General features: G+C 38.4%; 1 protein-coding gene across 6 annotated transcripts in view; it reads left to right on the top strand.

Annotated features, from left to right (window-relative positions):
* Positions 1–26,886, top strand: part of CDK14 (cyclin dependent kinase 14) — a 232,342-nt gene that overhangs the window by 72,772 nt on the left and 132,684 nt on the right. For 4 of the 6 annotated variants that reach the window (XM_081882549.1, XM_081882552.1, XM_081882551.1 and 1 more), the window contains 4 exons: positions 1,013–1,258; positions 8,196–8,290; positions 10,637–10,716; positions 19,172–19,266. In XM_081882549.1, coding sequence (XP_081738675.1) covers positions 1,013–1,258; positions 8,196–8,290; positions 10,637–10,716; positions 19,172–19,266 — 516 coding nt within the window. Of the gene's footprint in view, positions 1–1,012; positions 1,259–3,170; positions 3,303–4,095; positions 4,728–8,195; positions 8,291–10,636; positions 10,717–19,171; positions 19,267–26,886 lie in introns of those variants that run through there. The other 2 variants (XM_081882554.1, XM_081882553.1) reach the window with 2 other exon arrangements.

Below are 26,886 nucleotides of genomic sequence, written 5' to 3'. Positions count from 1 at the left end.
TGTAGATACTCACTTCCCAATGAAAATAATAATTTTGTGAATAAACTACATAGTTCATGGCCTTGGGATTGGATCATAACACTTAAGGAGGTAGCAAAATTGCTGGATTGCTGGAAAAGTAAAGACCTGAGAAATGTTGTGTGTTATTGAACTACTGAATGTTGCCTCCACTGGTTGAGGGATAGGGTATGGTTTTACCAATTGGATTTTCCAAGTCTTATACTAATTCAGCTATATACACATTGTTTTATGAAACAATTATGTAAGGCATGCTACAGTAAGATGGCTTAAATTGACATAAGTCAATATATTTAATTTGGCCTCATCTAATTTTAAACAAATGGAAATCAATACTTTGCAGCAGATATCAGTGACTGGACAGTAAGACTTAGTGATCTGGCATTTAAGCTGATAAAGTTTACATAAGGCTTTTACCAAGACTTCCAAATCTGTACTTTCCCCTTTAATTATTATTATTAATTTATTTATATTCTTCTGCTGTTTATTTTTATTTAAATACAACAGTGTAATTTGTGCCTTTTCAGAATTAATAAGTATATTCAATGTTTCAGAATAAATGGCACTTGAATACTTATTATTATATAATTATAAAACACTAAGGAGTCAAAGTAAATGTTACTTGGTGAAACATTATTAAAGGTGGGAAGAGTGTTCAGGAAGGATTTGCAGGTAAGAGGGAAGATGCTTAATTTCTCCTATGCCCACTCATTCTGGCCAGCATACTTCTTCAGTTTGTACCTTAACTGGGTTCTCTTCTATTATTAGAGCGTAGCTGAAAACATTTTAATAATTTATATGGGAGAATTGGAGGGTTGGAGATGGTTAACCATGACCCATCTGCCTGTACCATATGCATCTCATGTCCTACGTTAGTAGTACAACTGGAGCTGGAAACACAGTCTACCCCCACCCTCTGGTAATGGTTTGTTTGGTCCTGAGCAATGGTACCTTATCAAGTTATTTAATAGATATTTTTCCTTTCCTCCCTTAGATATGTGTCACAAAGATGTCTACACGGAATTGCCAAGGAATGGATTCTGTGATCAAGCCCTTGGACACAATTCCAGAAGACAAAAAAGTCAGAGTTCAAAGGACACAGAGCACTTTTGATCCATTTGAAAAGCCAAATAATCAAGTGAAGAGGGTGCATTCAGAGAACAATGCCTGCATTAACTTCAAGACTTCATCCACTGGGAAAGAATCTCCTAAAATCAGACGACATTCCAGTCCTAGCTCTGTAAGTCCAGACATGCCATATTTATCTCAACTAAATTCTCCATCCAAGTTCCAAATGTTTTGGTGCTTTTAATAGCAATGTCACTTAAAGCGGTATGCTGAGATTGTGTGTATTTTAAAAAGAGCCATATCTCTCTGCTTTCATTATGTGCAATTTTAGTCTTAGATAAACATGATCCAAATTGGTTCAGTATCATTATATTGTTTTCCATTGAATGAGCTGTGTTCTCAGAAGGTTGTTATCCCTGTTTTACCATCTTCTGAAACTGTTATGAATTCTATCCATCTAACATAAAAAGTAAATTGTTTGTTAATACTAGGAAACATCTAGTTTGAGGTGTTTCTTGTTAGTTTAGAAGATTAATAGATTTTTTTATTAATTACTGTATATACCACATTTCAATTTTGGAGGGTGGTGGGCTAGTTTATTTTAAAACTGTGTGCTACCTTTTCATCAGAAATATTTCAGAACAAAATTAAAATTAAAAACTTACTATTCTTATCAGAAGCTGGAAATTTTGTTTGGGGAACACTGGATTGGCAATGCTGAACCTTTGTCAAACAGTGCATTATGACCCAGCAAACATTTCTCACATCACAATACTTTGTGAAATCACGAAGTAGACAAAGCTCTCAGAACATGTTATGCTTTCCCCATGTGGTGTATTATCTTTTTAAAGTAGTGATAAATGAAATGTCATCCTTGCTTATGACTGGTGTGCCAACAGTTGTCCCTGAGGTGTCCTGCCAAATTATTGTGTATGAAAATGACATTTTATTTCCCACTATTGCATAAATCTCTAGTAATGTGACCTTTGAGGTAAAGAATACAAATTCCAGAAAAATGAAAATGGTATCTATTTACTTACAGGTTACTAGTCAGTTAATAATAGAATATTTTCATTTTCTCGCTGAAAGAAAAAAGTGTTTAAGGTTGACTAGTATCACTAGAGACTTTTCAGAGAGTTGTTCTGAGCCACGTTGGATAAATGTGCCTTCACTCTCTTGTCTAAATAGACTTTATGTCTAGAAGAGACATCAGTTTACAAATGTCCTTGGTGTTTATTCCAGACATCACAATGTTACTGTGATATGCAAGATAGCTTGTATTTTGCACACAGTCAAAGCCAAACAGGTGATCCCATGTACTTAACTCTTCAGTTGACCAGCTGTAAAAAAAGGCTTGCATGAATAGAACACAAAAGGTTGAATTTATTTGTCCTTTACTTTCAGATTTTCTTTTTATTGCTGTGAAATTAGTTCTCTTGAGGGCACAAGATCTTCAGTATTGATACTGAAATTCTTCTACAGAGGCACTGTGAGCGTGTTTATTGCTCCATGGATAATTTTATATTGAGATTTAATATCCTGTGGACATGTCATATCCCTAGACACAATTTCAGAACTAGATATTTTAAGCATAACATTAGCATCCTGTTACTTTATGAAAAATGAATATGAATCTAAGAGCATGTGCAAATATAACCAGTAGAAGTATATTTTTTTCACAACAAAGCATTGTTTTTCCAAACTAGGAGAGGGTAAAACCCATAAGTGGCAACTGCATTTACACAAAGTAAAATTTACTGACTTTTTGTACGCTCAAAGTGATGTGATAGTCTTATTTTTTAAATTCATGTTGAATGATGGAGGGTGGATTTTAATTAGTTTGACTGACAATGCAGTACCAGGATATTGTATTCTGAATTAATATGTGGGAAGGGAAGTTGGCAGTGTCTCTGTAGGACTAGGCTCCCCACCCGCTAGTCAGTGTATGTAACCAAGAAATGATCTGTATGTTGCACTAGCTATAGAGATGCCAATCCAATCTACCAAAGTTCCAATGCTCTTTTTTAGTGCTGTGACAAAAATTTCTCTTGCATTTTTTTGCCCATTCACCATTAGTTAATGAGAAAACAATATTATTAATGGGAAGAGAAAGTTTCAGCGAAATTATCCAGAAGTTATCTGGGCCTAAGGGAAACCTGTTTCTTCATAGGGAGTCCAGCCTCATCCAGAACGGATACTCCCCAACTCCTGGACATGTCAGTCATTCATCCATAGAGTATTTGACAGTTTTCAGATGTGGGGGATTATTGTGTTGGTTTTACTAGTCGTAATACTTTAAGCGTATCTAATTATGTGTGTGTGTCTGATTGGACAGACTAAAAGTAAATATTTAGGCTTTAAAGGTGGGACTTTGCTGTAAGGGCCTCTGTGCAGGACCAGAAAACCCGTTAACAAGGCTCATATTTTTATTTGTAATTAAAAGAAATAGTATTTTGTAATTATTTTGTATTACTTGTTACAGCCTTCTTAGCTGGAAAACTTTATGTATTTGTATCTCTAACTTTGGACACTGACATTTATCTGAGAATTTTGCAGGCAAACTAGGTTTCTTCGACCACTGGGGAAACTGACTAATTTCTCATAAGGCTATATGGAAAATACTTAAGATGTAGACAAAAGATTAATTGAAGAGAAATTAATGGTGCCATTTTTGGAATCTAAGCAGGAATGCCCTCCCCTTGAACTTTGGAGGCTGCTGAAAGATATCCATGTCAGAAGGCAGAGGGATTCAATGTTATTTTCAGTCAGATTCTTTTGTCATATAAATTTTTATTAGTTTTCCAATATTTTCAGTCACATTCTTGCCTGTGATAGAGAACAGCCTCTGCTTGCATGGCTCCTCCCTCTTTCAAATTCGGAACTGTTTTTAAAATATCTTACTGCTAAACAAACAAGCTTTTCCTACCCCCAACCCACTCATTTTATGATCTCCCAGGCTGTTAAGTTATTTTCTGAAGTGAAAGGTAAAGAGATGGGGCACTTCTTTAAAAGGCTTATTATGTACTCTAATTTTAGAGTAGAAAATAAATTATAGTGTTAGTTGTAGAGATGCACGGGCACTTAAATGTTGCCTTTGTTGACAAAATAAATAGGAGCAGAGGCCCAGATCTTTGCAATTGTTCTTTGTGAACTTTACCCAGTGAAGGAAGCCATTTAAAAACATTTATAAATGTTTTTAATGATACGTAAATAAAATTAAATGTGCATTTAAGCTGACGCAAGGCACATGTGGGGTTTGGGGTTTGTTTGTTTTTTAATTCATTGTTTTTAAAAAGGCTTCCTGAGGTGGTGTTATTTTACCCTCTTAAGGTGTTCTAATCTGTTCTTTGAAAAGCTTAAAAATACCCCAGAGGCTGTTTCTGAGGTAAAGTGCATAGGTGTGGGGGGGGAGTGGAGTTTACACACAAGTGTTGTCTCCTTTGTAATGGGAAACACCACTCATGAATTCTCACGACATGAAGCCCCCCCTCAGCCCTTCTGTTTCAGAAGAGATATGTGATTCAAGGGCAGGGGAATCAACCACCATCTTGAGTTCTGTAGCAGAGGGACCAGATGCCATTTCCAGCGAGGTGTCTGAACCCCCTGTTGGAAAACCTGAGGAATGCAGTAAAGAAATCACCGTAAGTCTAGAGTACATAAATAAGACCCAGCCCTTTCCTGGTCATTTGAAGCAACTGCTGTTCTTTCATCCTTTAATTCAAATTACAACCACTCATTCATAAGCCTTGCATATCCTACAAGCATGGATTGAGATATTTGGGGGGGCGGGGAGAGATAATCATTTTTGCACCCTCTACAGCTACTTTTTAAAAAATGACAGTCAATTAAATCTTGCATGTGTCTCCTTCTGGGTTCTTCATAACAGCATACAGTGCTTTGTAGAAGGGCTACGATTTTGTTGTCTTACCAAGTACATTGAGTGCTGAATGATGAATTCCACAGGTCATTAGGCCTGTTTTCCTATTTATATATATGTACCTGTATGAAAAAGTTGCATCAGATAATTTTTTTTTTTTTGCTGTATTGAATAATGTGCAGATCAAAACAGGGATTGCTTAATAAATAATATATACAAATGGTCAAACATGTACAAATGGTCATGGGAATTAAATAGTTAATTAATCAGTTAACAATTTAAAAAGTTTAAGAAACTTTTGACTAACTGATTAACATTTTCAGCTGTCAACTTTTTGACGTATACTAGTGAAAAATTACAAGCAAAGTATTTGGTTGAAAATTAAAATCTGACTTTCACAGAATTTTCCTTTCACGGTCGTTTTCTAGCGCTCTGGAACAACATTGTTATTTTCAAACTCTAATACTTGTTTATGAGAAAGGTAGTGATGTTTGTTTTTATGAGATACCATGAGATTCCTTAGTTCATCAAGCTGGTGTTTCAGGGCAGCCAATAGTAGAGAAAAAAGCAGAGCAGGAGTGGTGGCCATTTCTGCTGCTAAATTGTTAGCTCCCATAAAATATTTGAGCAAATAAAGCAGACTTAATTTTCAAATGTATAAACCTCTGATTTATGTCAGTGGAATTTCATGATAAAGATTATTTCAGAATTCTGGACATTTTGGAGTAGTGCTACGTTTCCTGAGATTAGTCATCATTGCAAAGGAAAATATACACATAGTGGTATTTGTTGAAATAAATGTGTGTTTTAAGAAATGTTTGCTAAAATACCCCTTTGCATGCTATAAAAGTGCTCTTTTTAGAGTTGATCTGCCAGTGAAAATTGATCCTTAAAAAAATGTACTGTGTCCTTCTGGTACAGGCAGCCTAGTCCTCAAAAGCATCTCCTGCCCCTAGTGATTCTGTGCCTTAATGGAAAAGAAACCCACTCACTGCATTTGGAAAAATATAATGCTGTTGGGCAAATTCAACATGCTTCATGCATTACTCATCAATTAGCTTAACTTTTAGCTATTCTCTTTCAGCTAGTTGAAAGTAGCAATTCTTAATTTACATGCTAACTGAAATTAATCTAGGGAGTAACCATTGAGGAACCTTGTTATCTTTGGTTCATATTTAAATCCTGGATTATGAGTACCGAATGAGATGATCATGCTGTAACAAACATTTCTGTTATTAAAACTAAAGGGCTAAATGTCATTAGCCACAAATGACATAGTGACTACCAGGCAACCTTGTTCCTGTTCACAGGGTTGCCACTGGCTCTCAAATCCAGCATTGAGACTCACAGTGTTCAGTAGCTAATTGGCATGTGGAACAGGACCTTAAAGAAAAATATTGAGTACTTTTTCAGTATTCTGTAGCTGTTGCTAACAGTCACTGTATTGCTTAGAACTAGTCTAATATGAGTAATTTCAGTGATAGACAAATAATAAATATTTAGATGAACAAGCCAGCGTGCTTAGCAATTGGCCAGAGTTATTTGTAAACCAGACTATTTCATATACAGTGCTAAGCCAGGATTATTTGAAATGTATCCCAGGACAGAAAATAATGTAAAATGTACAAAAATGTTATGTTTTTATCTCCTCAAAAGGACATGTAAAGTGAGAGGGATAGTAGGGAGACCCAAAGGCTAATTTTAGATGCATGGGGTGGTGTATTCATTTAGTCAATTAAGAGGAAAAGACAATCATATCAAAAGTCCAATGTTTCATGATGTTTTTCTTTGACAATCGGGAGTTGCTATATTGGTTAAGATTATGTTTTACTTTAAAAGGGTGAGGCCAAGAGGGAGAAGTATGGTTTGAAGATGAAAGCAAGCAGACTAGGAGTTCACCGGCAACCAGTGCCCAAGCGCCCACAGAAACCGAGATTTGGCCCTGGTTTTTATGCCCACATCTTTCTAGCCTGGCAAGCAAAATGTATTATTGCAGTAGAAGAACACATTACAGTCCTTCAAAAGCACTTCAGGAGAGTGCAGAGCAGGGCTGCTAAACCTTAGGAAGGAAATATGGCCTAGGGCAAAGTCAAGTGGCTTGGACCATAGGTTCCCTTCCCCAACTTGTCAAGAAACATTTGAAATAAATGTTTAGAAATCAATCCATGCTCAAAAACTTGGCTTTGATTCCCCATGTCGTTAAATGTATCAAAGCTTTTTGCAATGTTCTGGTTGCCTTGGGAAGGAAGGACTTCATTGTTATATGCCAAGGACAATGATGTTGAATAAGTTCCATCTAAATAGGAGCACTCCAGATGATCAATGCTGATTTTAACACTACCTCTGGAGATATTGGAAAGTGTTAGTTCATACAGTATGAAATTTGGATTTGCTGCCTACTGAGCAAGTTTATAGCATTTACATATACATTGCTAAATGGCTTGTGACCCAACTATTGGATGGAGTGCTTGTCCCTGTACCAGCTAACCCAGACATAGAGGTCAGCAGAGTGGGCCCTAGTCAGTGATCTATCAACAGGGATGGGTTTCTGTAGTGGTGCCTGATTGTGGTATTCCCTTCCCCTGGTGGAGTAGTTGGTTTCTTATTTTGTTGGGCTTCTGGCGCCAGACAAAAACACATCTGTCATCAAGACCTTTGGAGGAGCTGATTAGACTACTCAGGGCCTGGAGTACAGGGGTTATTGTGTCTGCTGATGTGCTTCTTTTGTTTCCCTTTTTTCACATTTTGGTTTTACTGTTTGAAATGGTTAATTTATTTGTATTTTATAATTGTAAACTGGGACACACCTAGATGAACAGTGGTTTAGAAGTTCAATTAATAATAATAAAAATTACTTTGGTTATGCTGTCTAGTGAATAAAGCATGCTCAATTGGACATCTTGGTACAGCTGTTCGTTAATCTCATCTTTACAGAAATTCTGCAGCAAATCCAAATTTCATTCTTCTGCATGGGCTAAGTCTTTCTGACATCTCCACTGATATAGGAATACTGTTGAAATAGGCAGTGAACATCTGGAGTGCTGAGTGATATTTAAATGGATATCGTTAGACATTGCCCTTGGTACCTGACAATGTCAGGCATTAAATATCCAAAGTATAATCTCATTAGTTTTGGTAATAACAGTTGTTCTTCATAGGGTTGGCTCAACACAGTTAATGGTAGTGTGTGAGTGCTGAAAATTTTAATCTCTCCGTTTCTTTTCTTACTTAGCCAACAAGTCCCAAGTTTGGAAAAGCAGACTCTTATGAAAAACTGGAAAAACTGGGAGAAGGCTCATATGCCACAGTATATAAAGGGAAAAGCAAGTAAGTACATTTTTATCATGTACATTTACATACTTGTGATGCAGACCAGCTGCTTCATAAACAATTCCACTATTTTAAAATAAAATATATTGTGAGGTAGGAGTAGTAAGTAACCATTTTGAATTGTTTTTTTAGATTGAACTTTAAATCTAGTGTTTTTAGTATGTAGAGAGAATGAAGAAGAGTATTCAATACAAGCCTCTTCCCATTTCCCATTATTGTTGTGCTAAGTGTAGGATATTACTAAGTGCAGTAATGCCAAAAGAGCAATATTGGCAGGCCTGTGACCTACAGTTATGTTTTGGAAGAAAATGCTTTTAGTTTTTTTGAACCATTTATATAACACTTTCAGTTCCAGTTGTGTTGTAGTATTGGTTTCTGGCTGCAGCCCATTATTTTTCATAACTAAGAGGTTATACACAAAGTAAATTTTCAAGAGAAAAGCCAATTATTAGAAAAGTTTTATGTTAACGTTACTTTATCATAGTGAGGTGGTAGGTGTGCATCTGCCTATGTATGTTATGTATGTGGGCCCGTTTCATGCAGCTGTTTGCCCACTCACCGAAAAAGAAGGAAAACTTTGTAAAAAAATGTGTCTGCACATGTCCAACTATCGGCACGTGGGGCATGCCTCAGCCTTACTTGGTGTGTGTTCTCATCTGCTTGCTTGAAATCAGACCACATGCTAAATTGCAACATGCCTTTCCAAAGCCTTTCAGACCCATAAAACATAAAGGGAGGAAGCACAGCTCCAGCATGTTTTTTACATATGGCTTCTCTTGTCAGCCTGAAGTCAATAAAGAAACAGCATGGTTCTTTCCTTTTTAAATAAAAGGTTGCAAGTCAGTGTAAGCCTTTCCTCAGCTGAAGCTGGTGGAGCTGGAAAAGTGAAGGTCCTAGACAAGAATATATGGGGACAGAGACTGGTTGTGGGGGAACAGAGGAGGAAGGCCATGGAAGCTAAGGATAAAGAATATGTGTTTCATTTGATAGGAAGCCAGCATAGGGGCCTTTGGGAAAAGCATTGTCTGGTCTGAATTAATAGGGTGATGAAAGCTTTTTGTATCAGAGTTCTGGATAGAAGTAAGAAGACAAGAACAGACATAAGAGGAAAATATTGTAGTAATCAGGGTGGGTGATGTAACATTTCAACTATACACATCTTTTGTCTTGATTATATTAATTAGTCCAAAAGATTATAAGAACTGTTATTCTTCTCAGATTCTTTCCACTATAGTGGCCCTACAAACAATGGCTATTTAATAATCAAATGCTCAAGAGGTATGCATCAAGTAAACCAGTCTGGATGGTGTCTGCTTATCAAACTTCTATCCCACCCTCCCGAAGGAGCCGAGGGTGGTAATCAAGGCAACAAAACAAAGCAATTGAAAATAAAGGAATCTAAAACTTTTTTTTTTAATTAAGAACATCCAAAAACATGGAAAAAACTATTGGGAAATACTGATCAGATTACATTCCAAATGTACAAGCAGATTTTAATAGGCTGCGTAGTTCATTTTCAGCATCTCAAATTGTCCTTTATTGGCTGTAAGGAAATATTGTGATAGCCACATCTGCATGTTTCACAAGGCATGAGGGGATTTAGAATTGCATCAGTAGAAACAGCTGGAAAAGCAAAATCACACCAATATTGCTTTTAACTGAATCAGTTTGTTTTCAACCACCTGAAAACCTGATTGAATAACTATTCACCCCACATCCCCCAATAATAAAATTTTTAGGTCAGGTCTTAATTCATAATGATAGGTCATATAAATAATAACAAAGGTCAGTCCTCAAGTTATCCATGATCAGTTGAATCTTGAAGCCTCTCTCAAATTACAGCAAAATTGTTCTATCCAAAAAGCTATGGGGAGGTGAATCATATAGCAGAGATACTCAGTGTTGTGAAGTAACCCAAAATTATTTAGAACTTATCAATCACAACTCACAGAAACATTGACAACTAGGGAGCAAGCATGTCAGCACATTTCCCCCAAAAATAACAAAAACTGCTTATAAGGTCACCTGCAAATTTTGCTTCATAAATTTATTTTTATGAGGACTAGAGATTTAAAAAATGAAAGCTCGGAATGTGGGGCGAATGAAGGTCATCAGTTCATTACTCTAACTGTGTAAAGCATTTTATTTTAATGCTATAATTTGGGATAAATACCTGAGATAAAGATTTGATAAGTTGAATATTTCAAAGCTGCTAGTATCTTGCTTTTATGGATGGCAGAAGTTGGACCAGAGAAATAGGATGTTCTGTACATAGAAAAGCCTATTATTGAAATGTGCTAAACCTAATTTTGTTTGTGTAATGTTTTGTTTGCATTACTCCAGGGTAAATGGAAAGTTGGTGGCGCTAAAGGTGATTAGACTTCAAGAGGAGGAAGGCACTCCGTTTACAGCCATCAGGGAAGGTACACTTGTTTCTTTATTTACTGCTCTTGGTTTTCTCTTCCTCCTTTCTAATTGCAACATACATCTTTTCAGCTTCTTGTTGCTGGAGAACCTTGGGTTTCTCAAATTATATGGTTATGTTTCTTGTAGGAGGAGAATTGCTACTTAAAAACCAAAAGCACCCTGTTGTGTGGGAGTTGACATGAAATAAAACAAATCTGTGCTTCTTTATTGCTAGCTTATATAAGAACTGGTATCAGGTGTACATGACAGTATGTATGCATTTGCGGAGGTGCAGAAATGCCAGTGGGAGTTCACATTGTTGGTTAAGAGAACTGCTTGCTGTGAAGTAGCACCCTAACTGAGAATAAATTTAACTTGGCTGCAGTCCATTAATAATAGCTCATATGTTAAGTCACACAAAAGTATTGGAAAATATATAGAAGTGCAAGTTTTCAAGAAGCAACCTCTGAAGTAGTGTGTATTGCTAGTTAGAAGATTAAAAATGTGTGTTTAGAGGGTTTTACCATACATGTTCAGGACATGTGTCTCTAACCATGTCTATAAGATACATCTCTGTGCTTGGGAAGTAAGTCCTTCTAGAACAGGAACACTTGAGGGAATTTAGCTCAAATGTTGCTTTAGGGTAGGGGTGGGGAACCTTTTTGGTGCCTTTTTGGAGCACTTTGAAGTCCTGACTTTGAGACTGAAAGTACCATGTGTGCCTGAATCAGCAGGCTTCAAGCTCTACCGTCTATCAGCTAAAGCCTACTTTCTACATTCATTGGATGCATGAGGGTTGTGCACCCAATCTGGCAGGCTTTGGTTCTGCTGCTGAACATTTTGGCACAATAAGCAAATATTGTACCTTAAAAATAGATTTATGTGTTGTGTTCGGAATCGGCAACATTCCTTCTAGGGCTCAATTTTCAGTCTGATTTGCATAGTGAGTTTGATAGCTTAATAGAAGTAGTAGTAATTTTTTGAATAGTAGGGTGCTCCACTAGTAAGATTATGTCTGTAAATTAAGATACATTAAAAAGGACTTACTGCTTGGTGGCTTCCAGGACAGACATAATGTTCAGGATGTCAACATTGATTTAGTGTTCTTTTTTGACCCAAAGATTAACCCAAAGATTTTTTTTAGCTCAATTTCAGCTGAATGCTATCTTAATTGTGACCAGCATTTTTTTCTGGTGGAATTCTAATTTGCACCCCCCCACACACTTTTTTTTTAAAAAAACATACATACTTGTGAATACTCTTGTATAGGATGGGCTGTAAATTGCTTTGAGTTCATGTGGACATACTCCCAAGTAAGTGGATATAAAATATATCCACTTATAAAAATGTATATAAAAATGTAGCCTTAAATGGCTTCAGTAGATATATTTTGTTTTACAACCCTAGAAGTTCAGCCTCTTTAGGGCTTTTGTATACTAAAAGCTAAGTATCAGTATTTGTTTCCCACACTTGTTTTACAACCTTTCTGACTCTTTCTCGCCAAAGTTCAGACAGCAAAAAGTTGCTGCAGGCTAAATAGCTATAGTTCAAGAAACTTTTCATGTTGTCTGACAAAAAAACCCAACAGCACTTGTAAGCTGAAACTTTGAGTGGAGAATAAGAAAAACTTAATGAAAAATTGCCCACTCAGAATTTCAGTGCCATCATTAGCATGATGATACAAATCTCATGGAAGAGTAGGGATACTAAAATTATCTTTTTCTTTTTCATCAAAATTTTAATCAGCTTCCTCATACTTTTAGGATTCTCTTCCCAACCTATTTGCCATAATCTCTTCAGAGACAAAATGCAGAATTAGAAGTGCAGTACATGACAATTATCTGTGTTCTTGTAAAAATGCTTCTTTCTCAGCCTTAGATAATTCAAAACTGAATTCCACATTTTATAAACTCTGGGTAGAAAACACACTAAGCATAACCTGCAAATTTCCAAAATAGCCCTTCTAAGAACATAAATAATTAATCACCAGTCAAAGAGGTTCATACATATTAACATGCTAAAAATCTAAACACATTTCCTGGGATACTATTACAGTGTTCAATAGATATATTCTGTCACCAATGCGACACAAATGTCAATCACAATGAGGATAAATGATGGGGATGCAGATGAAAATAGTTTGTTGAAATTGTATCTGTTACTTAATAGCAATTATTTGTTTCAAAAGGCAGTCACAGCTTAAAATAAGATGGAGTTGCATAAAATGAAATACAGCTTAGCTATTTACCTTTGTTCAAACATAAAACTGGTGGGTGTTGCTTTTGCATGGCTTCATAGTTAGGCTTGGAATTACTGCCTTTTTGCTTTTTCCATTAAAATTTTGCACCACTATATAACTAGATCCAAACATCTATAGTTTTAACCTTTTTATTCAGATGTATTGTTCATCCCCATGATTGGTGCAATTTATTCTAGATGAACACATCATCATCATCATCATCATCATCATTATTATTATTAAAAACACTAACATGTAGCCACCTTGAGGTGGACAGTGGTTAAGAAAGTTCAAACAGTGATCTGGATGAGGGCTCTACCTCAGTAAGGCAGTTAGAACCAGTTGAACCAGTTGCCACCTCACTAAGTGTCCAGGGAGTGAGGTTCCTATGGTAGCCAAGGAGCTGGCTAGCCAATCAACATAGGTGACCAGATCAAAGGTGGAGGGTGTCAGAAGATTGGACTCGAGTCCCATCTCAAAGGACTTGTCATTGCAAGTGTGAACAGACCCAGCCCCTGCTGTAGGAGCACTTGCTTGCAAGCTCAATCAGAAAGGCATATCACATATTCGGACAATGTCTTTGCTTAAGGCAATCCATGTATCCTAGATTCTGCCTTTTGAACGTGTCACATGTGTTTTGAGCTGATGCAGAGATTGCATGTTGAATTAGTAAAAAAAACAAAAACAAACCTTCCAGGATTTCTTGAAAGGGGATTCTGAGTCTTTTGTCCAAGGATGTGAGCCAGGACATCTGCTAAGAGTCTTACCCATAGTGTGAGAACGTTGTTGTTTAGTATTTTTCAAAATCACAAACATTGCCTAGAAAAAAAATGGTTGCTTTCTGGTTCATTTTTCAAACTTCAGATTTTGTCTTCTGTGTATTCTCCAAGTTTGTTATCTTTAGTGTTCTCTTTTCTTAGGCTTGTATTTTATTTATCAAAGCTTTGGCAGAACTTAAAATTAGTTATCTTTTTCTTCATGGATTTTGTGTTGTGTAGTTGCTTTACTCTGTTGAACTCTTGTATTAAAGAATTTTGTGAGCTGCCTTAGAGGCATTGGTTAAGCAGAAGGGCAGGACAGAATTTTTAATGCTTCCGCTAGCCTCATTTCTGATCTTGGAGTCTAGGTGGGAGGAAATGGGAATTGGTTACAGCGCTTTGGGAAATTGAACAGTCTAGTCTCCCTCACCCAGACCCACTGTTGCTCTGAAACACACCTCTTGAGCTTCATATGTAATTGGAAAAGAACAGAGTTAAACAAATAGGTGAAGTCACATGTAGTATGACAAACCACCCCCTCCCCCTATACCTCATTTCTCGAACAGAATCTGTTCTGGAATTCCGTTCCGAAAATGTTTGAAAACCAAGGCACAACTTCCGATTGGCTGCAGGAGCTTCCTGCACTCAATTGGGATACACGTAAGCTGTGTTGGATGTTTGGCTTCCAAAAAATCTTTGTGGCGTTCGGGAGCCAAAACGTTCGAGTCACAGGGCGTTCGAGAACCAAGGTACAACTGTGTGTACACACACACACACACACACACACACACACACACACACTGCTTCCTGCCAGCTTTTGAAAGGTGTCTATCCTCCTTTTAAGGGTTAAACATACCTATTTTACTCTTGCCACTTGCCCCAATTAAGGTAGTGTAACTAAAGCTGAAGCATCCAAAGTGTGTTGCACTTTGACCCCAATTGAATAAATACAAATCCATCTTTTCACAACTTTCACCCTACCCCTTGATGCATGACAGGCTTCTTCCCCCTCCCCCACTCGAAGTGCTTATTTTTGAGGGTTTTAAGGCATTTAAAGGTATTCTCAAATCTTTATTCAGTTATATAGGGCAGTGATTTAGAATGTTTTGAAGCGGGATTTGCCTAGACTTACTCAGACGTTTGGAACTGATGTCAACTAACTCCACCTACTGAGTCCTGCTTTCCCCTTCCACAACAATATTACGTCTATCAATCAATATTTCATTAATCAATTATTAAGCATTAAATAACAAATATATATATAATTTTTATTGATAATTAAAAATAATTTTTGAACAGAATTAACTATTACATAGAGCCTGATTCTTAAAGGGGGCAACACATTAATGGTATTTATTATTCGCTTATATAGAGCATTTTTATCCCACTCTTCAACAAAATGACTTCAAAAAAAACGAGAGTGATGTATATATAATTATTTACAACAAGCCAGCCTCTGTTCAGGATGGGAAGGAAGAGGACAATAGAAAACTTAGTTGCCAGTTTTTGAAGTAAAATACTGTACTTCTTATAATAACCATCTGGAATGGAAAATATTCAGGAACTGGAGCAGCTCTAAGGAGTTGGTCTTTCAGTAGAATTGATGGAATGGTCCTGTTCCCATATATCCCATAACTGCAGCCAAATTGAATGGCAATCCCCTTCAAATAATAATATGGTTAATGATAATAATGTTGTAGTACTGGAAGGGATGCAAAACAAACATTGCTCAGGAATTGCCTTTGGCTTGCTTTTGGCATATTCAGCCCTTTTGCCTTCTACACTTCACATGTTATTTGGCATTCAATGTTGCTAAAGTGTAGGTAACCTCCAGAATATAGACTTAGCTATAATAGCATAATCCTTATTGAGTGATAATGATTCCTTCAGAAGCACAGAGAAAATTGGTATTCAGTGTAGTTTTACTCAGAGTAGTTTTACTCAATTGAAATTAAGAAGAATAAATTAGTTCCATTAATTTTGGTGGGTCTGCTTGGTTGAATACCACCCAATATGTTAGTGTAATACTGTCTTTGGAATGATTGCATGAACCTGGGTAATCCAAACTTGATGCAAGACTAATTTGTTTCCTCTAACCAAGCTCCTAATTCTTGTTACAGTTTTGTGTGTTTAATGTGCTGTGACCTTACTGTCAAACTGCATTCATTAAGATGAAGAAGATAAGCTTTTGAAGTTGTATGAGCTTTGATTTGATGATAAGATGTGCAGTGCAAAAGTGGGAAATGCTTTCTCTAAAAGGACAGCTGGGGTAGAGGGGAGAATTTGGATTTTTGCCAGACTATCTTTCCATAGTTTCATTACTTTTGCAAGTGAATATTGACTTGGCTATTATTGACAATTATAACTGCAACATGTGTTTGGGGGGGGAGCAAGGGAGAACATGTGAACCTCTCACTTAGAGTGATGCTTAGTATGGAGAAATTGACTTCTTGCCTTTTGCTGTAACTTCTTTTTTCCTCTGTTTCCTCTAGCTATCCTAACATCTAATAGGTGAAATTGTACAATATTGAAATAAACAACAACTTATCGTCCTATAGAAACATGCATCTAGATTCTAGACAAACAATAAGGGCATTCATCCCAACGTTAGATTCTTGCATCATATGCTAGAATGCTTGCTCAAAACTCTTTGGGAATTGAATTAAAATGAAGCCATCTGTTTATCTTTACATTTGCTGCAAGAACAAAAACGCCATGTCAGATTAGCATTACATAACAAGTTTGCTAATGGGGTGTACGTGTGTGTGCTGTTTTTAAACTTTGTTAAAAATAATTTATCCAGTAATATTGTATTTTACATAGCGTAGCTGAGCCTATTAAGTTGGTTTCTAGTTTGTGCCTTCTAGTTTATGCTTGTGCTTTCTAGTTTATTTCACTCTTGTTTTTTATGTGATGGAAAATATCTACTTCTTCTACCCGTCAGCTGCAGCAGCTACCTCTGACAGAAAATTCTTGCTAAATCAGCTCATTTATAGCTTCAAAACCTAATGGGTTTGTCTCTTGAATGATTTGTGTTGAAGTTTTTCACTTGGTTTTTGAACCAGAATACCATTGGCTTGTTGTTGTTTTTGATGTAGTGAAGTTAAGAAGTAGAGCAGTGGGTCGTCAGCATATTCCTGACAACATACTCCAAAACTCTGACCCCACTCAGGAGCTTTATGTAGATATTAAACAGCATAGAGGATTAAATCAAACCCTGAGGAACGCAGCATTGAAGTCTCCATGGGGCTGAAGTGAACACCCCAAGCATCACCCTCAGGAAACGATAACCCAAGTAGAACCAGAATCACTGCAAAGTAGTTCCAGCCACCCCCAACTCTGACAGTCACTTGAGAAGGGTGAAGTGGAAGTACTGGTAACCATAGGAGAAAGTGATCCTGTTCTCTTGGGGTTCGCTATAGAAGATGTAAGGGGAAGTTGGGTGTAGTCAGACATGCGCTCTAGACTTTAAGAAGGTTGATTTCAAAAAGCTTAAGGAGCTACTGGGTGAGATTCCATGGTTAGAAATACTCAAAGAAAAAGGAGTCTGAGTTGGATGGGAATTTCTTAAAGGTGAAATATTTAACACACAAATGCAGACAATTCCAACCAGAAAGACCTCTAGTATGAGAATTCCCTTAGCCTAAGAACTGATATGTCCCTGACTGAAATGTCCTGTCCATGATAGACTCAACTAGGTAGCCCTTGGCAAGCCTCTGTCTCATAGCTTCACCCCATCCCCAACCGCAATGTGGATATAATAATACTGACTTGCTTGACTATATGGAATACAGATTACACAATAATATGCTTAGAATAATTTGAAGTACTATATAAATGCTTCATTTGCATTTGTATTGATGTTGGGTTCTTTTTATAGTTGTAATCTTTTGTGTGTAGCTAGCACTGAGTTTATATGGTGGAGGGCTTCCAGTAACTAATATAGATACCTAAAGTGATGAGGACAGATAATAAAAGATCAGGGGAAAGAAAGCCAGTAGACAGGCATCAGGGTGTGGTGTGCTCAGTATGTTTAAGTTTTAATGACCTGTTTGAGGTTTTAGAGAGAAAATAACGATCACCAAGAAGAGGTAAGGGCCTGAGGTGATACTTTAACAGTGAAGAATAGAAAACTCACAAATAGGAAAGCATGCAGTTATGTTAAGCCTGTTGCCTGCTTTCTATTGAACATTTACTGGATTGATTTTATTGTACATCATTATACATACAGTTTGAAGTGGGGTGTGCGTGTGTGCATGCGTGCATTCTTTCATGTATATGTATGGTTGGCATCCGTCTGTATCAGCAGACAATGGAAGACTGTGCCTTTGGGGGTGAAGTCAAACCGCTGGAGAGTTACAGCTCCTGCTGTGGCTGTAGAGATTGATAAGGGAAAGATATGTTTTGTTGTATCAGAGGCAGATGAAAACATCTGGTTGTGCTGGTGTGTGTGTTTCATAAACACACACACAGACACACACACCTCTCGCTTCAAACTATATTATTAATCCATCCCTCAGTGAGAGACCTTGTGGAAATAATATATTATATAGGAACATAGGAAGCTGCCTTAGACCATTGGCCCAGCTAGCTCAGTATCTGCTGCACTGACTGGCATATGAAAGCAGCAAAAGCATTTCCCCTCTTCCCCTTCCCCTTTATATAGCTGTTGTTTCTATCTTGGGCTAGGGGACAAAGTATATAAAAGAACAAAAACCAGAAAAGTATTACTTGAATATGACTGTACAGTTGCACATTATTGTCTTTGGATATACATTTATATTATGAGGGATGTTGTTCGTTTTCTGATGTCTGTGTGAGTTGACAAGTTACCACTGGCATTTTGGCTTCTGTAGTGACACATGGCTTGTCATGTCACATTGGTTAAATATACCATATCTTAGGAATATTAAATGTGCACATTAAATATGCATTACAGTATGAGCATTAAATATAGATTACAGAGAAAAATAAAATATGTGCAAAACCTTTTACAGGTTTAATAGGAAAAGGTTTTTCTGTTACTTTTCCACAGACTTAATATAATTTTTATATGAAGTGACTGATTTGGATAATCCAGTGTTAAAACACTGAATACAGTACTTGCATTCTTAAGGGTTAATGTAGCAAACTGAATCAACTGATGGTATGCAGGGCAGATAATATTACATTAACATGTTAAACTTGTTCTAATAATACACATTAAGTTATTTGAAAAAATTATTCACACAGGAGAAAAAAGCTAGAAAGAACATTTTCCCTTTTTTATACTTTACTCATGGGGTAGGGAGGAAGGTGAAATGCAGTGAACTCTACAATTCTGTGTGGGTTCAGGTGAAATAAGTATAGGTTGTATGTGGAGACAGATTATGCATCACTCAGAGCACCTACAAAATATTACTAGTATTGAAGTCATTTTTGGGTGACTTTATTGGTTAACTATATTTTCTTTTAATTGTGCCTTTTTTCTTTCAGCTTCTCTTTTGAAGGGCCTAAAACATTCTAATATTGTGCTGCTTCATGATATTATTCACACAAAGGAGACATTGACACTGGTATTTGAGTTTGTGGTAAGTTAACATTTTTATGTACTGTGATCTAAACCAGGGCCTCAAAAAGCAAAATGGGTGCCAGTTAGTTAAAAAATACCCAGATTATTTAAATAATAGTCCGTTGCTGCCCATTGAGACAGACTAGAATATAATCTAGTGCGTTGAGTGTGGAAACCTGTGAGCCAGTCTAAATCTTGCTCCCAGTCCATCATTAAGTTTGGTTAGCTAGGATGTGGACCAGAACTTTTTAAGATCTAATTTTCAGTTCAGTTGGATAAAACAGACAGAAATATTATAACAGACAAAAATTCAAAGATGAAAAACAAAACTATAAAATTGGCACCTAAAATGAGTAGTTGCATATGACTTAAAATAACAAAGTACAAGTTCAGACTTACTAACTAAGATCATCAAGTATAGTTCCAGATTTGCCAGGCTTGTCTTGAAAATGATACTAGCTATTGCTTTTGATTGTTTGCAAACATTGTATACATGAATATCGCTTCGGTGTATGTTATGAATTGTGTTAGGGCCCATGAGAAGCCAAAAGGCAGGATGTAAATATTTTAAGTAAACTGTTACAGAAGTATTGACAGTAGCAGACATTATTGTAATGTTATTGATTCTTCAGTAATTTTTGATAAGTGGTAGCTTGCCAAATGATTATAGACCATTTTTATTTGAGCTTATTGGGCTCATGGCTACTGTAAGACTTAAAAGGGGATGGGAGGGAAGCAGTATACAGGATTAAATTCTCCCCAAGTGACTTTTATTTCACCTGGCAGTTTGTATTTTAATAAGCAATGTCAGAAAAAGTCTGAGGAATGTAATTTATACTTCATAGCATATACTCTCTAACTTGCATTTCAGCTATTAATTAAAACTTCCATTTGCACAATGTAATGATCTAATTTTGTGTGGGAAATTGCTTTGTGAAGTCTTGGATCTGAACTCCTAATTAATCATTCTGTGTTTTCCTAAGACAAACATATGGTATTTGTGTAGAACCACTTCAGCATTTAACTGGTGTATTGTAGAATGTACAGTCACAATTAACCCCAAATTTCTGCAAATTGAGTTCAGGATATTATAAAAAGCAAATGAATCTCAAATAGGGTTGGTTTTTAGATAGTATGTTATGAAAAGTCCATTTACCTTGCCTATTTACATATAAATGATACATTTTAATAATACGGTTATTTCTCTGTAAAACAACTGGTGCAGAACAGTTGCAAGAATGACACTGGAGACATTGACATAGCTAAATGCTTTTGTCTAATGTATAAATAAATGGGAATTTTACTGTTATTTAATTTCAAACTGAGTAACCAATGACAAGTCATAGCTTTTAATCTTATGTAACAGTAAACACAATTTGCATAACTTTTAAATGAGTAAAATGTCTTGCCTTATGTCACTGTATATCTATTGGACAGCCAAAAAGTAATAATAATTGCAGAATTATCCACTGGTGCAATGCAAATGCCTCTTGCTGGCTTCCATCCTTTGCTCATGTTTTGCTGGTAGAACAGTGAGCCTTCATTTTCTCTAGAAAAGTACATACACTGGAAGTCCTGGGTAGGCAGAAGGATGAAGAGGCAACATTTCTCTGAGACAGGAGCATTCAAAAAAGCATTTTCTGTAGCAAAGACATGTTCATGACTGCAATATCCCTTTGCATATGGCCTTTCTGCCTGTAATCAAAGGGAGACAAGCTGAGCTATACCAGGGAAAATTGATGCCTCTTTTTCTCCCTTACTGATTTCTCTTCCCTGATTTTTTGCCTCCCTGAACTATCCTTTAACTGGAAAACTGTAGTGACAAATAAAAAAGAAATGTAAAATTTCCCTACATGCTGATATAACTTATGCGAGGAAACAAACAAAAAACCCTGACTATATCTCCCCATCCTCTGTAAAACTTTTTTGAATTATAGTACTTAAAATGTTTTAGCCAGGATCCTGAACAAAAACGATCTACTTAAATTTCACTGAAGACAATGGGCTAGTTTGCATGTTGGCATTATGAGTTACTTCTGGGTTTACATGTTACCCATCCCCCATTCTCTTGTGCTGTCACTGACTTCTGATTTTATGACAAATCACAGTTTGCTGTTGGACCTGGGCAAGAAAGATTATAGTTTTTGTAAACTAGCCTTGTAAGAAAGGCCACAAATACTAGGAAAACAATAAAAAGGATGGAGTAGAAATAAAGGAAATTATTTATTGTACAAAGCATTTTGGACCACTCTGGTCCTTTATCATGGAAAGCTACAATTTAAAAATATATATAATTACAAATCTGAATATGACTTACCCTCTTCATAAAACAATATGTTAACACCATGAAGCATTCCAAAAACAAGTTTAGAAAAAATACACCTGTCAAATAAAAGTATGAATGCTTAAAAATTTTTAAGTTCTCATGGATTAATATTTTGAAAGTGTAATAAATACTTGTATATACAAGTTACTAAGATGGGTTACTTAGTTAGATATATAGAAGTTCAGTATTTTGTGGTACCATCTCCTCTTTCATTGTACTATACCAACAACTGAAACCAGATTTATCTTTCAACCCATCCTGCTTTCAAACAGCTGTGTCTTAGGATTAGTTCTTAGAAGACACACAAAACAGTGTGTTGCTTTGAATCATTTGGAGAGGCAGTCCTTAGATAATTTGGCAAATAATACAATTGCTACTAAACCGGCAGACAAAGTTGGGCCATCGTGCTGCCATTTTGGATTACGAAAAAGCAGCGATAAGGATACAAATATTACAGTTCACATGATAAGAATCCTGTTCACTATATACAATGAGAAATTAGATTTCTGTTGGAAGAAGGTTTTGCCTCAGGTTATTTAATTCAGAGAGAACACGATTCTCTGTAGAACAAGGACCCCCTGCACTGCACCGTTCTATATACTGTACTCCTTAATACCTGCTGCACAGAAGACCTGTAGTTTCAGGATGCAATTCAATTTTAGAACCACTTTCTAAAAATGGAAGTTTCTTTTTGGCTCCTTTTGTGGTTGGATATGCTCGTACCCCTTCCAATCTGCGCCCCATCCCGAGGGACGAAGGTAGGGTGAGCAAGGATTACTCACCTCCGTCACTGGTGTTGTGCAATGCCAGGTCTATAGGCAACAAAACCGCCACCCTGCGAGATTTCTTCACCTCGCAGGGGGTTGACCTGGCTTGTGTGACGGAGACCTGGATGCGCGAAGGGGAAACTGTTACCTTACGAGAGATGGTGCCCCCAGGTTTCTCCGTCCTCCACCAGTCACGGACTGTGGGCCGGGGGGGAGGGGTGGCATTATTAATCCGGGAAGATTGTTCTTTCAGGGCTCTACCATCGCCATTGATCCCCGGCATTGAATGTGTTGGCCTAGTGTGGGGCTCCGAGGTGAGCTTGGCTGACTGGCTGGTGTACCGGCCACCTAGCGCACCAGCAGCCACCCTGTCAGGCCTGCTGGAGGCGGTGGCCGGCTGGGCCTTGGAGTTCCCTAACCTATTGGTATTGGGGGACTTCAAGATCCATGCTGATGCCACTCCCTCCTCACAGGCTCTGGACCTGGTGTCTTCCATGGCGACACTAGGGCTCTCCCAGTTTGTTTCGGGCCCCACATATCAAGCAGGCCACCCACTGGATTTGATCTTTGGCGTCGGTATAGATGTGATCATGTCTCCTTCGATGAAGGTGCCATGGTCTGATCACTACGCCCTGTGATCATCATTAGATCCCTTAGATCTATCCAATTACTGCCCGGTTTTGAATCTTCCATTCCTGGGTAAGGTTATTGAGAGAGCGGTTGCTGAACAGCTTGGTAGGTTTCTGGATGAAACATCGGCTCTCTATCCATTCCAGTCCGGCTTCCGCGCTGGTCATGGGACCGAGACGGCTCTGGTCGCCCTAACAGATGATCTCCGCAGGCAGCTGGATCGAGGCGGGTCGGGGCTGCTGATTCTTCTAGACCTGTCAGCAGCCTTCGACATGGTCGATCACAAACTCCTGGACCACCGCCTTGCCGACGTGGGGATCCAGGGCACAGTCCTTCAATGGCTGCGCTCGTTTCTCTCTGGTCGGGGACAGAGGGTGGCGCTTGGGGGGGGAATTGTCATCCCACCACTCCTTGGTGTGTGGAGTGCCTCAGGGTGTGATTCTCTCCCCGATGCTTTTTAACATCTTTATGCGCCCCCTCGCCCAGCTTGTCCAGAGTTTTGGGCTGGGTTGCCATCAGTATGCCGATGACACCCAACTCCATCTGTTGATGGATGGCCATCCTGACTCGGCCCCAGACACACTGACCAGATGTCTGGAAGCTGTGGCTGGATGGTTACGTGGGAGCCAGTTGAGGTTAAATCCTTCGAAGACAGAGGTCCTCTGGCTGGGACGGGGCGATATGGGATTGAGGGGGCAGCTCCCATCTCTTGCGGGGGTGCAATTAGTGCCAGCATCATCCGTTGAGAGTTTGGGTGTAATCTTCGATACCTCCCTCTCTATGGAGGTGCAGATTACAGCTATAACAAAGGTGGCATTTTTTCATCTCCGCCAAGCTAAGCAGTTGGCTCCTTATCTCTCTTGCCCTGACCTAGCCACTATGATCCAATCGACGGTCACCTCCAGACTGGATTATTGTAACTCGCTCTACGTGGGGCTGCCCTTGAGACTGACCCAGAAACTCCAGCGGGTGCAGAATCCTTATGGGGTCTTCGCTGCGAGATCATATTCATCTGGTACTATACCAGCTGCACTGGCCCCCGGTGGAGTACAGGATCAGGTTTAAGGTGCTGGTTTTAACCTTTAAAGCCCTATACGGCCTAGGACCCTCGTACCTACGGGACCGCCTCTCCTGGTATGTCCCACAGAGAAATTTATGGTCTGCAAATAAAAACATCCTGAAGATCCCAGGCCACAGAGAAGTTAGGCTGGCCTCAACTAGAGCCAGGGCTTTCTCGGCCGCGGCTCCAATCTGGTGGAACGCTCTGTTGCAAGAGACTAGGGCCCTGCGGGACCTGACATCTTTCCGCAGGGCCTGCAAGACAGAGCTGTTCCACCAGGCCTTTGGTCAGGGCGCAGCCTGACCCCCTCCTCTGGCAATCTGCACAGAATTTTGCTTAATGGTTGCCATCAATTTGATTTTAATTAATTTTATAATGAAATGTTTTTAGAATGTTGGATTATTTTGATTGTTGTTGGCCGCCCGGGGCCCAGCTTCGGCTGGGGAGGGCAGGATATAAATAAAATTTATTATTATTATTATTTATTGTAGTGACTTTGGATGCTGCTGCATTGTAATGAGGATGAGGATGATTTTATTGTTTATATGCCACTCACCTGAATGGGTTGCCACAGCCACTATGGGCGGCTTCCAACAAATTATAAAACCACAGTAAAACATCAAATATTAAAAACTTCCCTATATAGGGCTGTCTTCAGATGTCTTCTAAAAGTCAGATAGTTGTTATTTCCTTGACATCTGATGGAAGGGCATTCCACAGGGCGGGCGTGACTAATGAGAATGATCTCAGAGCTGGATCTCAGTGTCTGGGCTGAACATTAGGGGTGGAAACGTTCCTTCAGATACACAGTTTTACCAAAAGAGAAAGCAATGTAGAGCAAGTTTTAGATTTGCAAGAAAATAAATTTACTACCCCATTATATTGTAGCCCTTACAGAATTAGTTCTCTGTAGAAATTACTTGCCTTCCATCAGAAGTATTACTGGCAGGAGTCAGGCACATACCCAGTTCGAAAGGTTTACCCAGGGGTGTGTGTGTGTGTGTGCAAATATCACACCTCTCCACTCTGACCCTGAGTGGCTATTAGCCCATTTGCACATGCCCCAGACCACTCCTCCACACAGTGGAGGTTGAGGCATGCCGGCTCCTCTGGGTTCCTCAGCAGAATAATCCATTTGCTGGCATGGGCCATGACAGCAGCCTGCAGGGGCCCCTCCCCAGTCTGCCAGCAGCACTATTAGAAGTGTGAGTTCACCACCCACCAGCTGGGCTCTGAGGGAAGAAAGACTGAGAGAGTGGGTAAAAGTTGCAAGGGGAGGAAAAAGGATGGAAGGGGAGGAAGAAGGCAGAAGGGAAAGCAGTGAGCGGAGGGAGGAAAGAAGGCAGGCAGGCAGATGGATTGACAGAGGAGAAAGAGGATGAGGGCTTCCAGTGGCCTTGATGGAAGTCACTGGCAGAGTGTGAAAGGCAACAAAAAGCAAGTTTGTGGTCTCTCCTGACTTTGGAGGTGCTGATATATCTCCTTGTCAAGGGTGCAAGGAAACCTAGGTACACCTTCAGGGATTAGGCCTAGGGCTGTCCATTGCAGCAGAACTGGCTAATATGTAAGTGGGACAATTGAGAAAACTCAATAAGGAAGTGGGCTTAGAGGGGACAGTACAGAAACGAGTTTTTTTATATCACCTTTTTAATACCTCAGAAGTATACCTTGTAAAAAGATTTAACAAGTTTTTCAAAATTGGTAGCATAAGGCAATGTAAGCAGGGATGATGTAGTGATATTTTGAGCTTCAATATCGACCCACGGGCAAGGTAGAAAGGCATCAAAGTAAGATGATAAATATGGAATTCCCCACCCTCCCATTTTAGATGATAATAATGAAGAAGTGATCTGGCACTTTCAGCTTGAAAAACTAGTTTGTTAAAAAGCTGTTACCAGGAGGCAAGCATTTTTCATAGGATCGAAAGAGGAAGGACCTGAAAGAGAAACAGGAGTCTCATTCTAAATGAGATACCGGTAAGTAGACTAGTTCTATGTGCAGTGTTACTATAGGACAATCTGAGGATGGAGTTAGCACAACTTATAGTGTGTTCGTTTTGGAATCAACCCAGGGACTTTCAGCAATATGAGCCAATGCATTTATACAAAGAATAATTTTCACACCAGTTGTGGCATAGTTGTACTATACATGTATAAGAATCATAGAATTGTAGAGGGTCATCTAGTTCAACCTCCTGCAATGCAGAAATCTCAAGTAAAGCATCCATAACAGATGGCCATCCAACCTCTGCATGGAATCATAGAAATATATGAAGTGGGGGATATGGAAGGAATGGAATGGCAAACTTTGGTGTCACTTTTCTGCATGGAATAGTTCGGGCATTTTGGTCAGCACGAAGTCAGACATGCCCTTAATGGCTCTGTCACTTGATTTAATATCCTATTCTAGTGGGACTGCAGCTAACAGGCAACATAGCAAGATGGACTTGCCCCACAATGGATGCTGCTGCAATTCTATGTGCAAATGTTTTATGTGATATTTTGGCTATATATAGTTAAAAGGATCTGGGTAGAAGTATCATAATGCAAACAGATGGCTCAATGTTCATTCATTTATCAGTGTCATTTTTTGATGGATGAGAATGCCATTCTCTTATTGTCCATGTAATGGCAAAGATTCAGATAAGAGAATGATTGTCTCTTCTTGAACTTAATTCTGTTTTGGGGCTATTTGCTGGGAAAGGGGATATCCTTGTGCCCCTGAAACATGAAAATTTGAGACAGAAATCTGTCATCATTATGGGAAACTTTACAGGCCAAGGTCTTTCATTCTCTCTCTGGCTGTCTAACCCATTCCATTATAAAATACAGACTAGAGAACATCAGAGATAAAACA

This window comes from Podarcis melisellensis (genome assembly GCF_964234715.1).
Source record: "Podarcis melisellensis genome assembly, chromosome: 12".
In the NCBI taxonomy this organism is placed as follows: domain Eukaryota; kingdom Metazoa; phylum Chordata; class Lepidosauria; order Squamata; family Lacertidae; genus Podarcis; species Podarcis melisellensis.
Note: the sequence above shows the minus strand (reverse complement) of the source record. Positions and strands in the feature narration are given on the sequence as shown.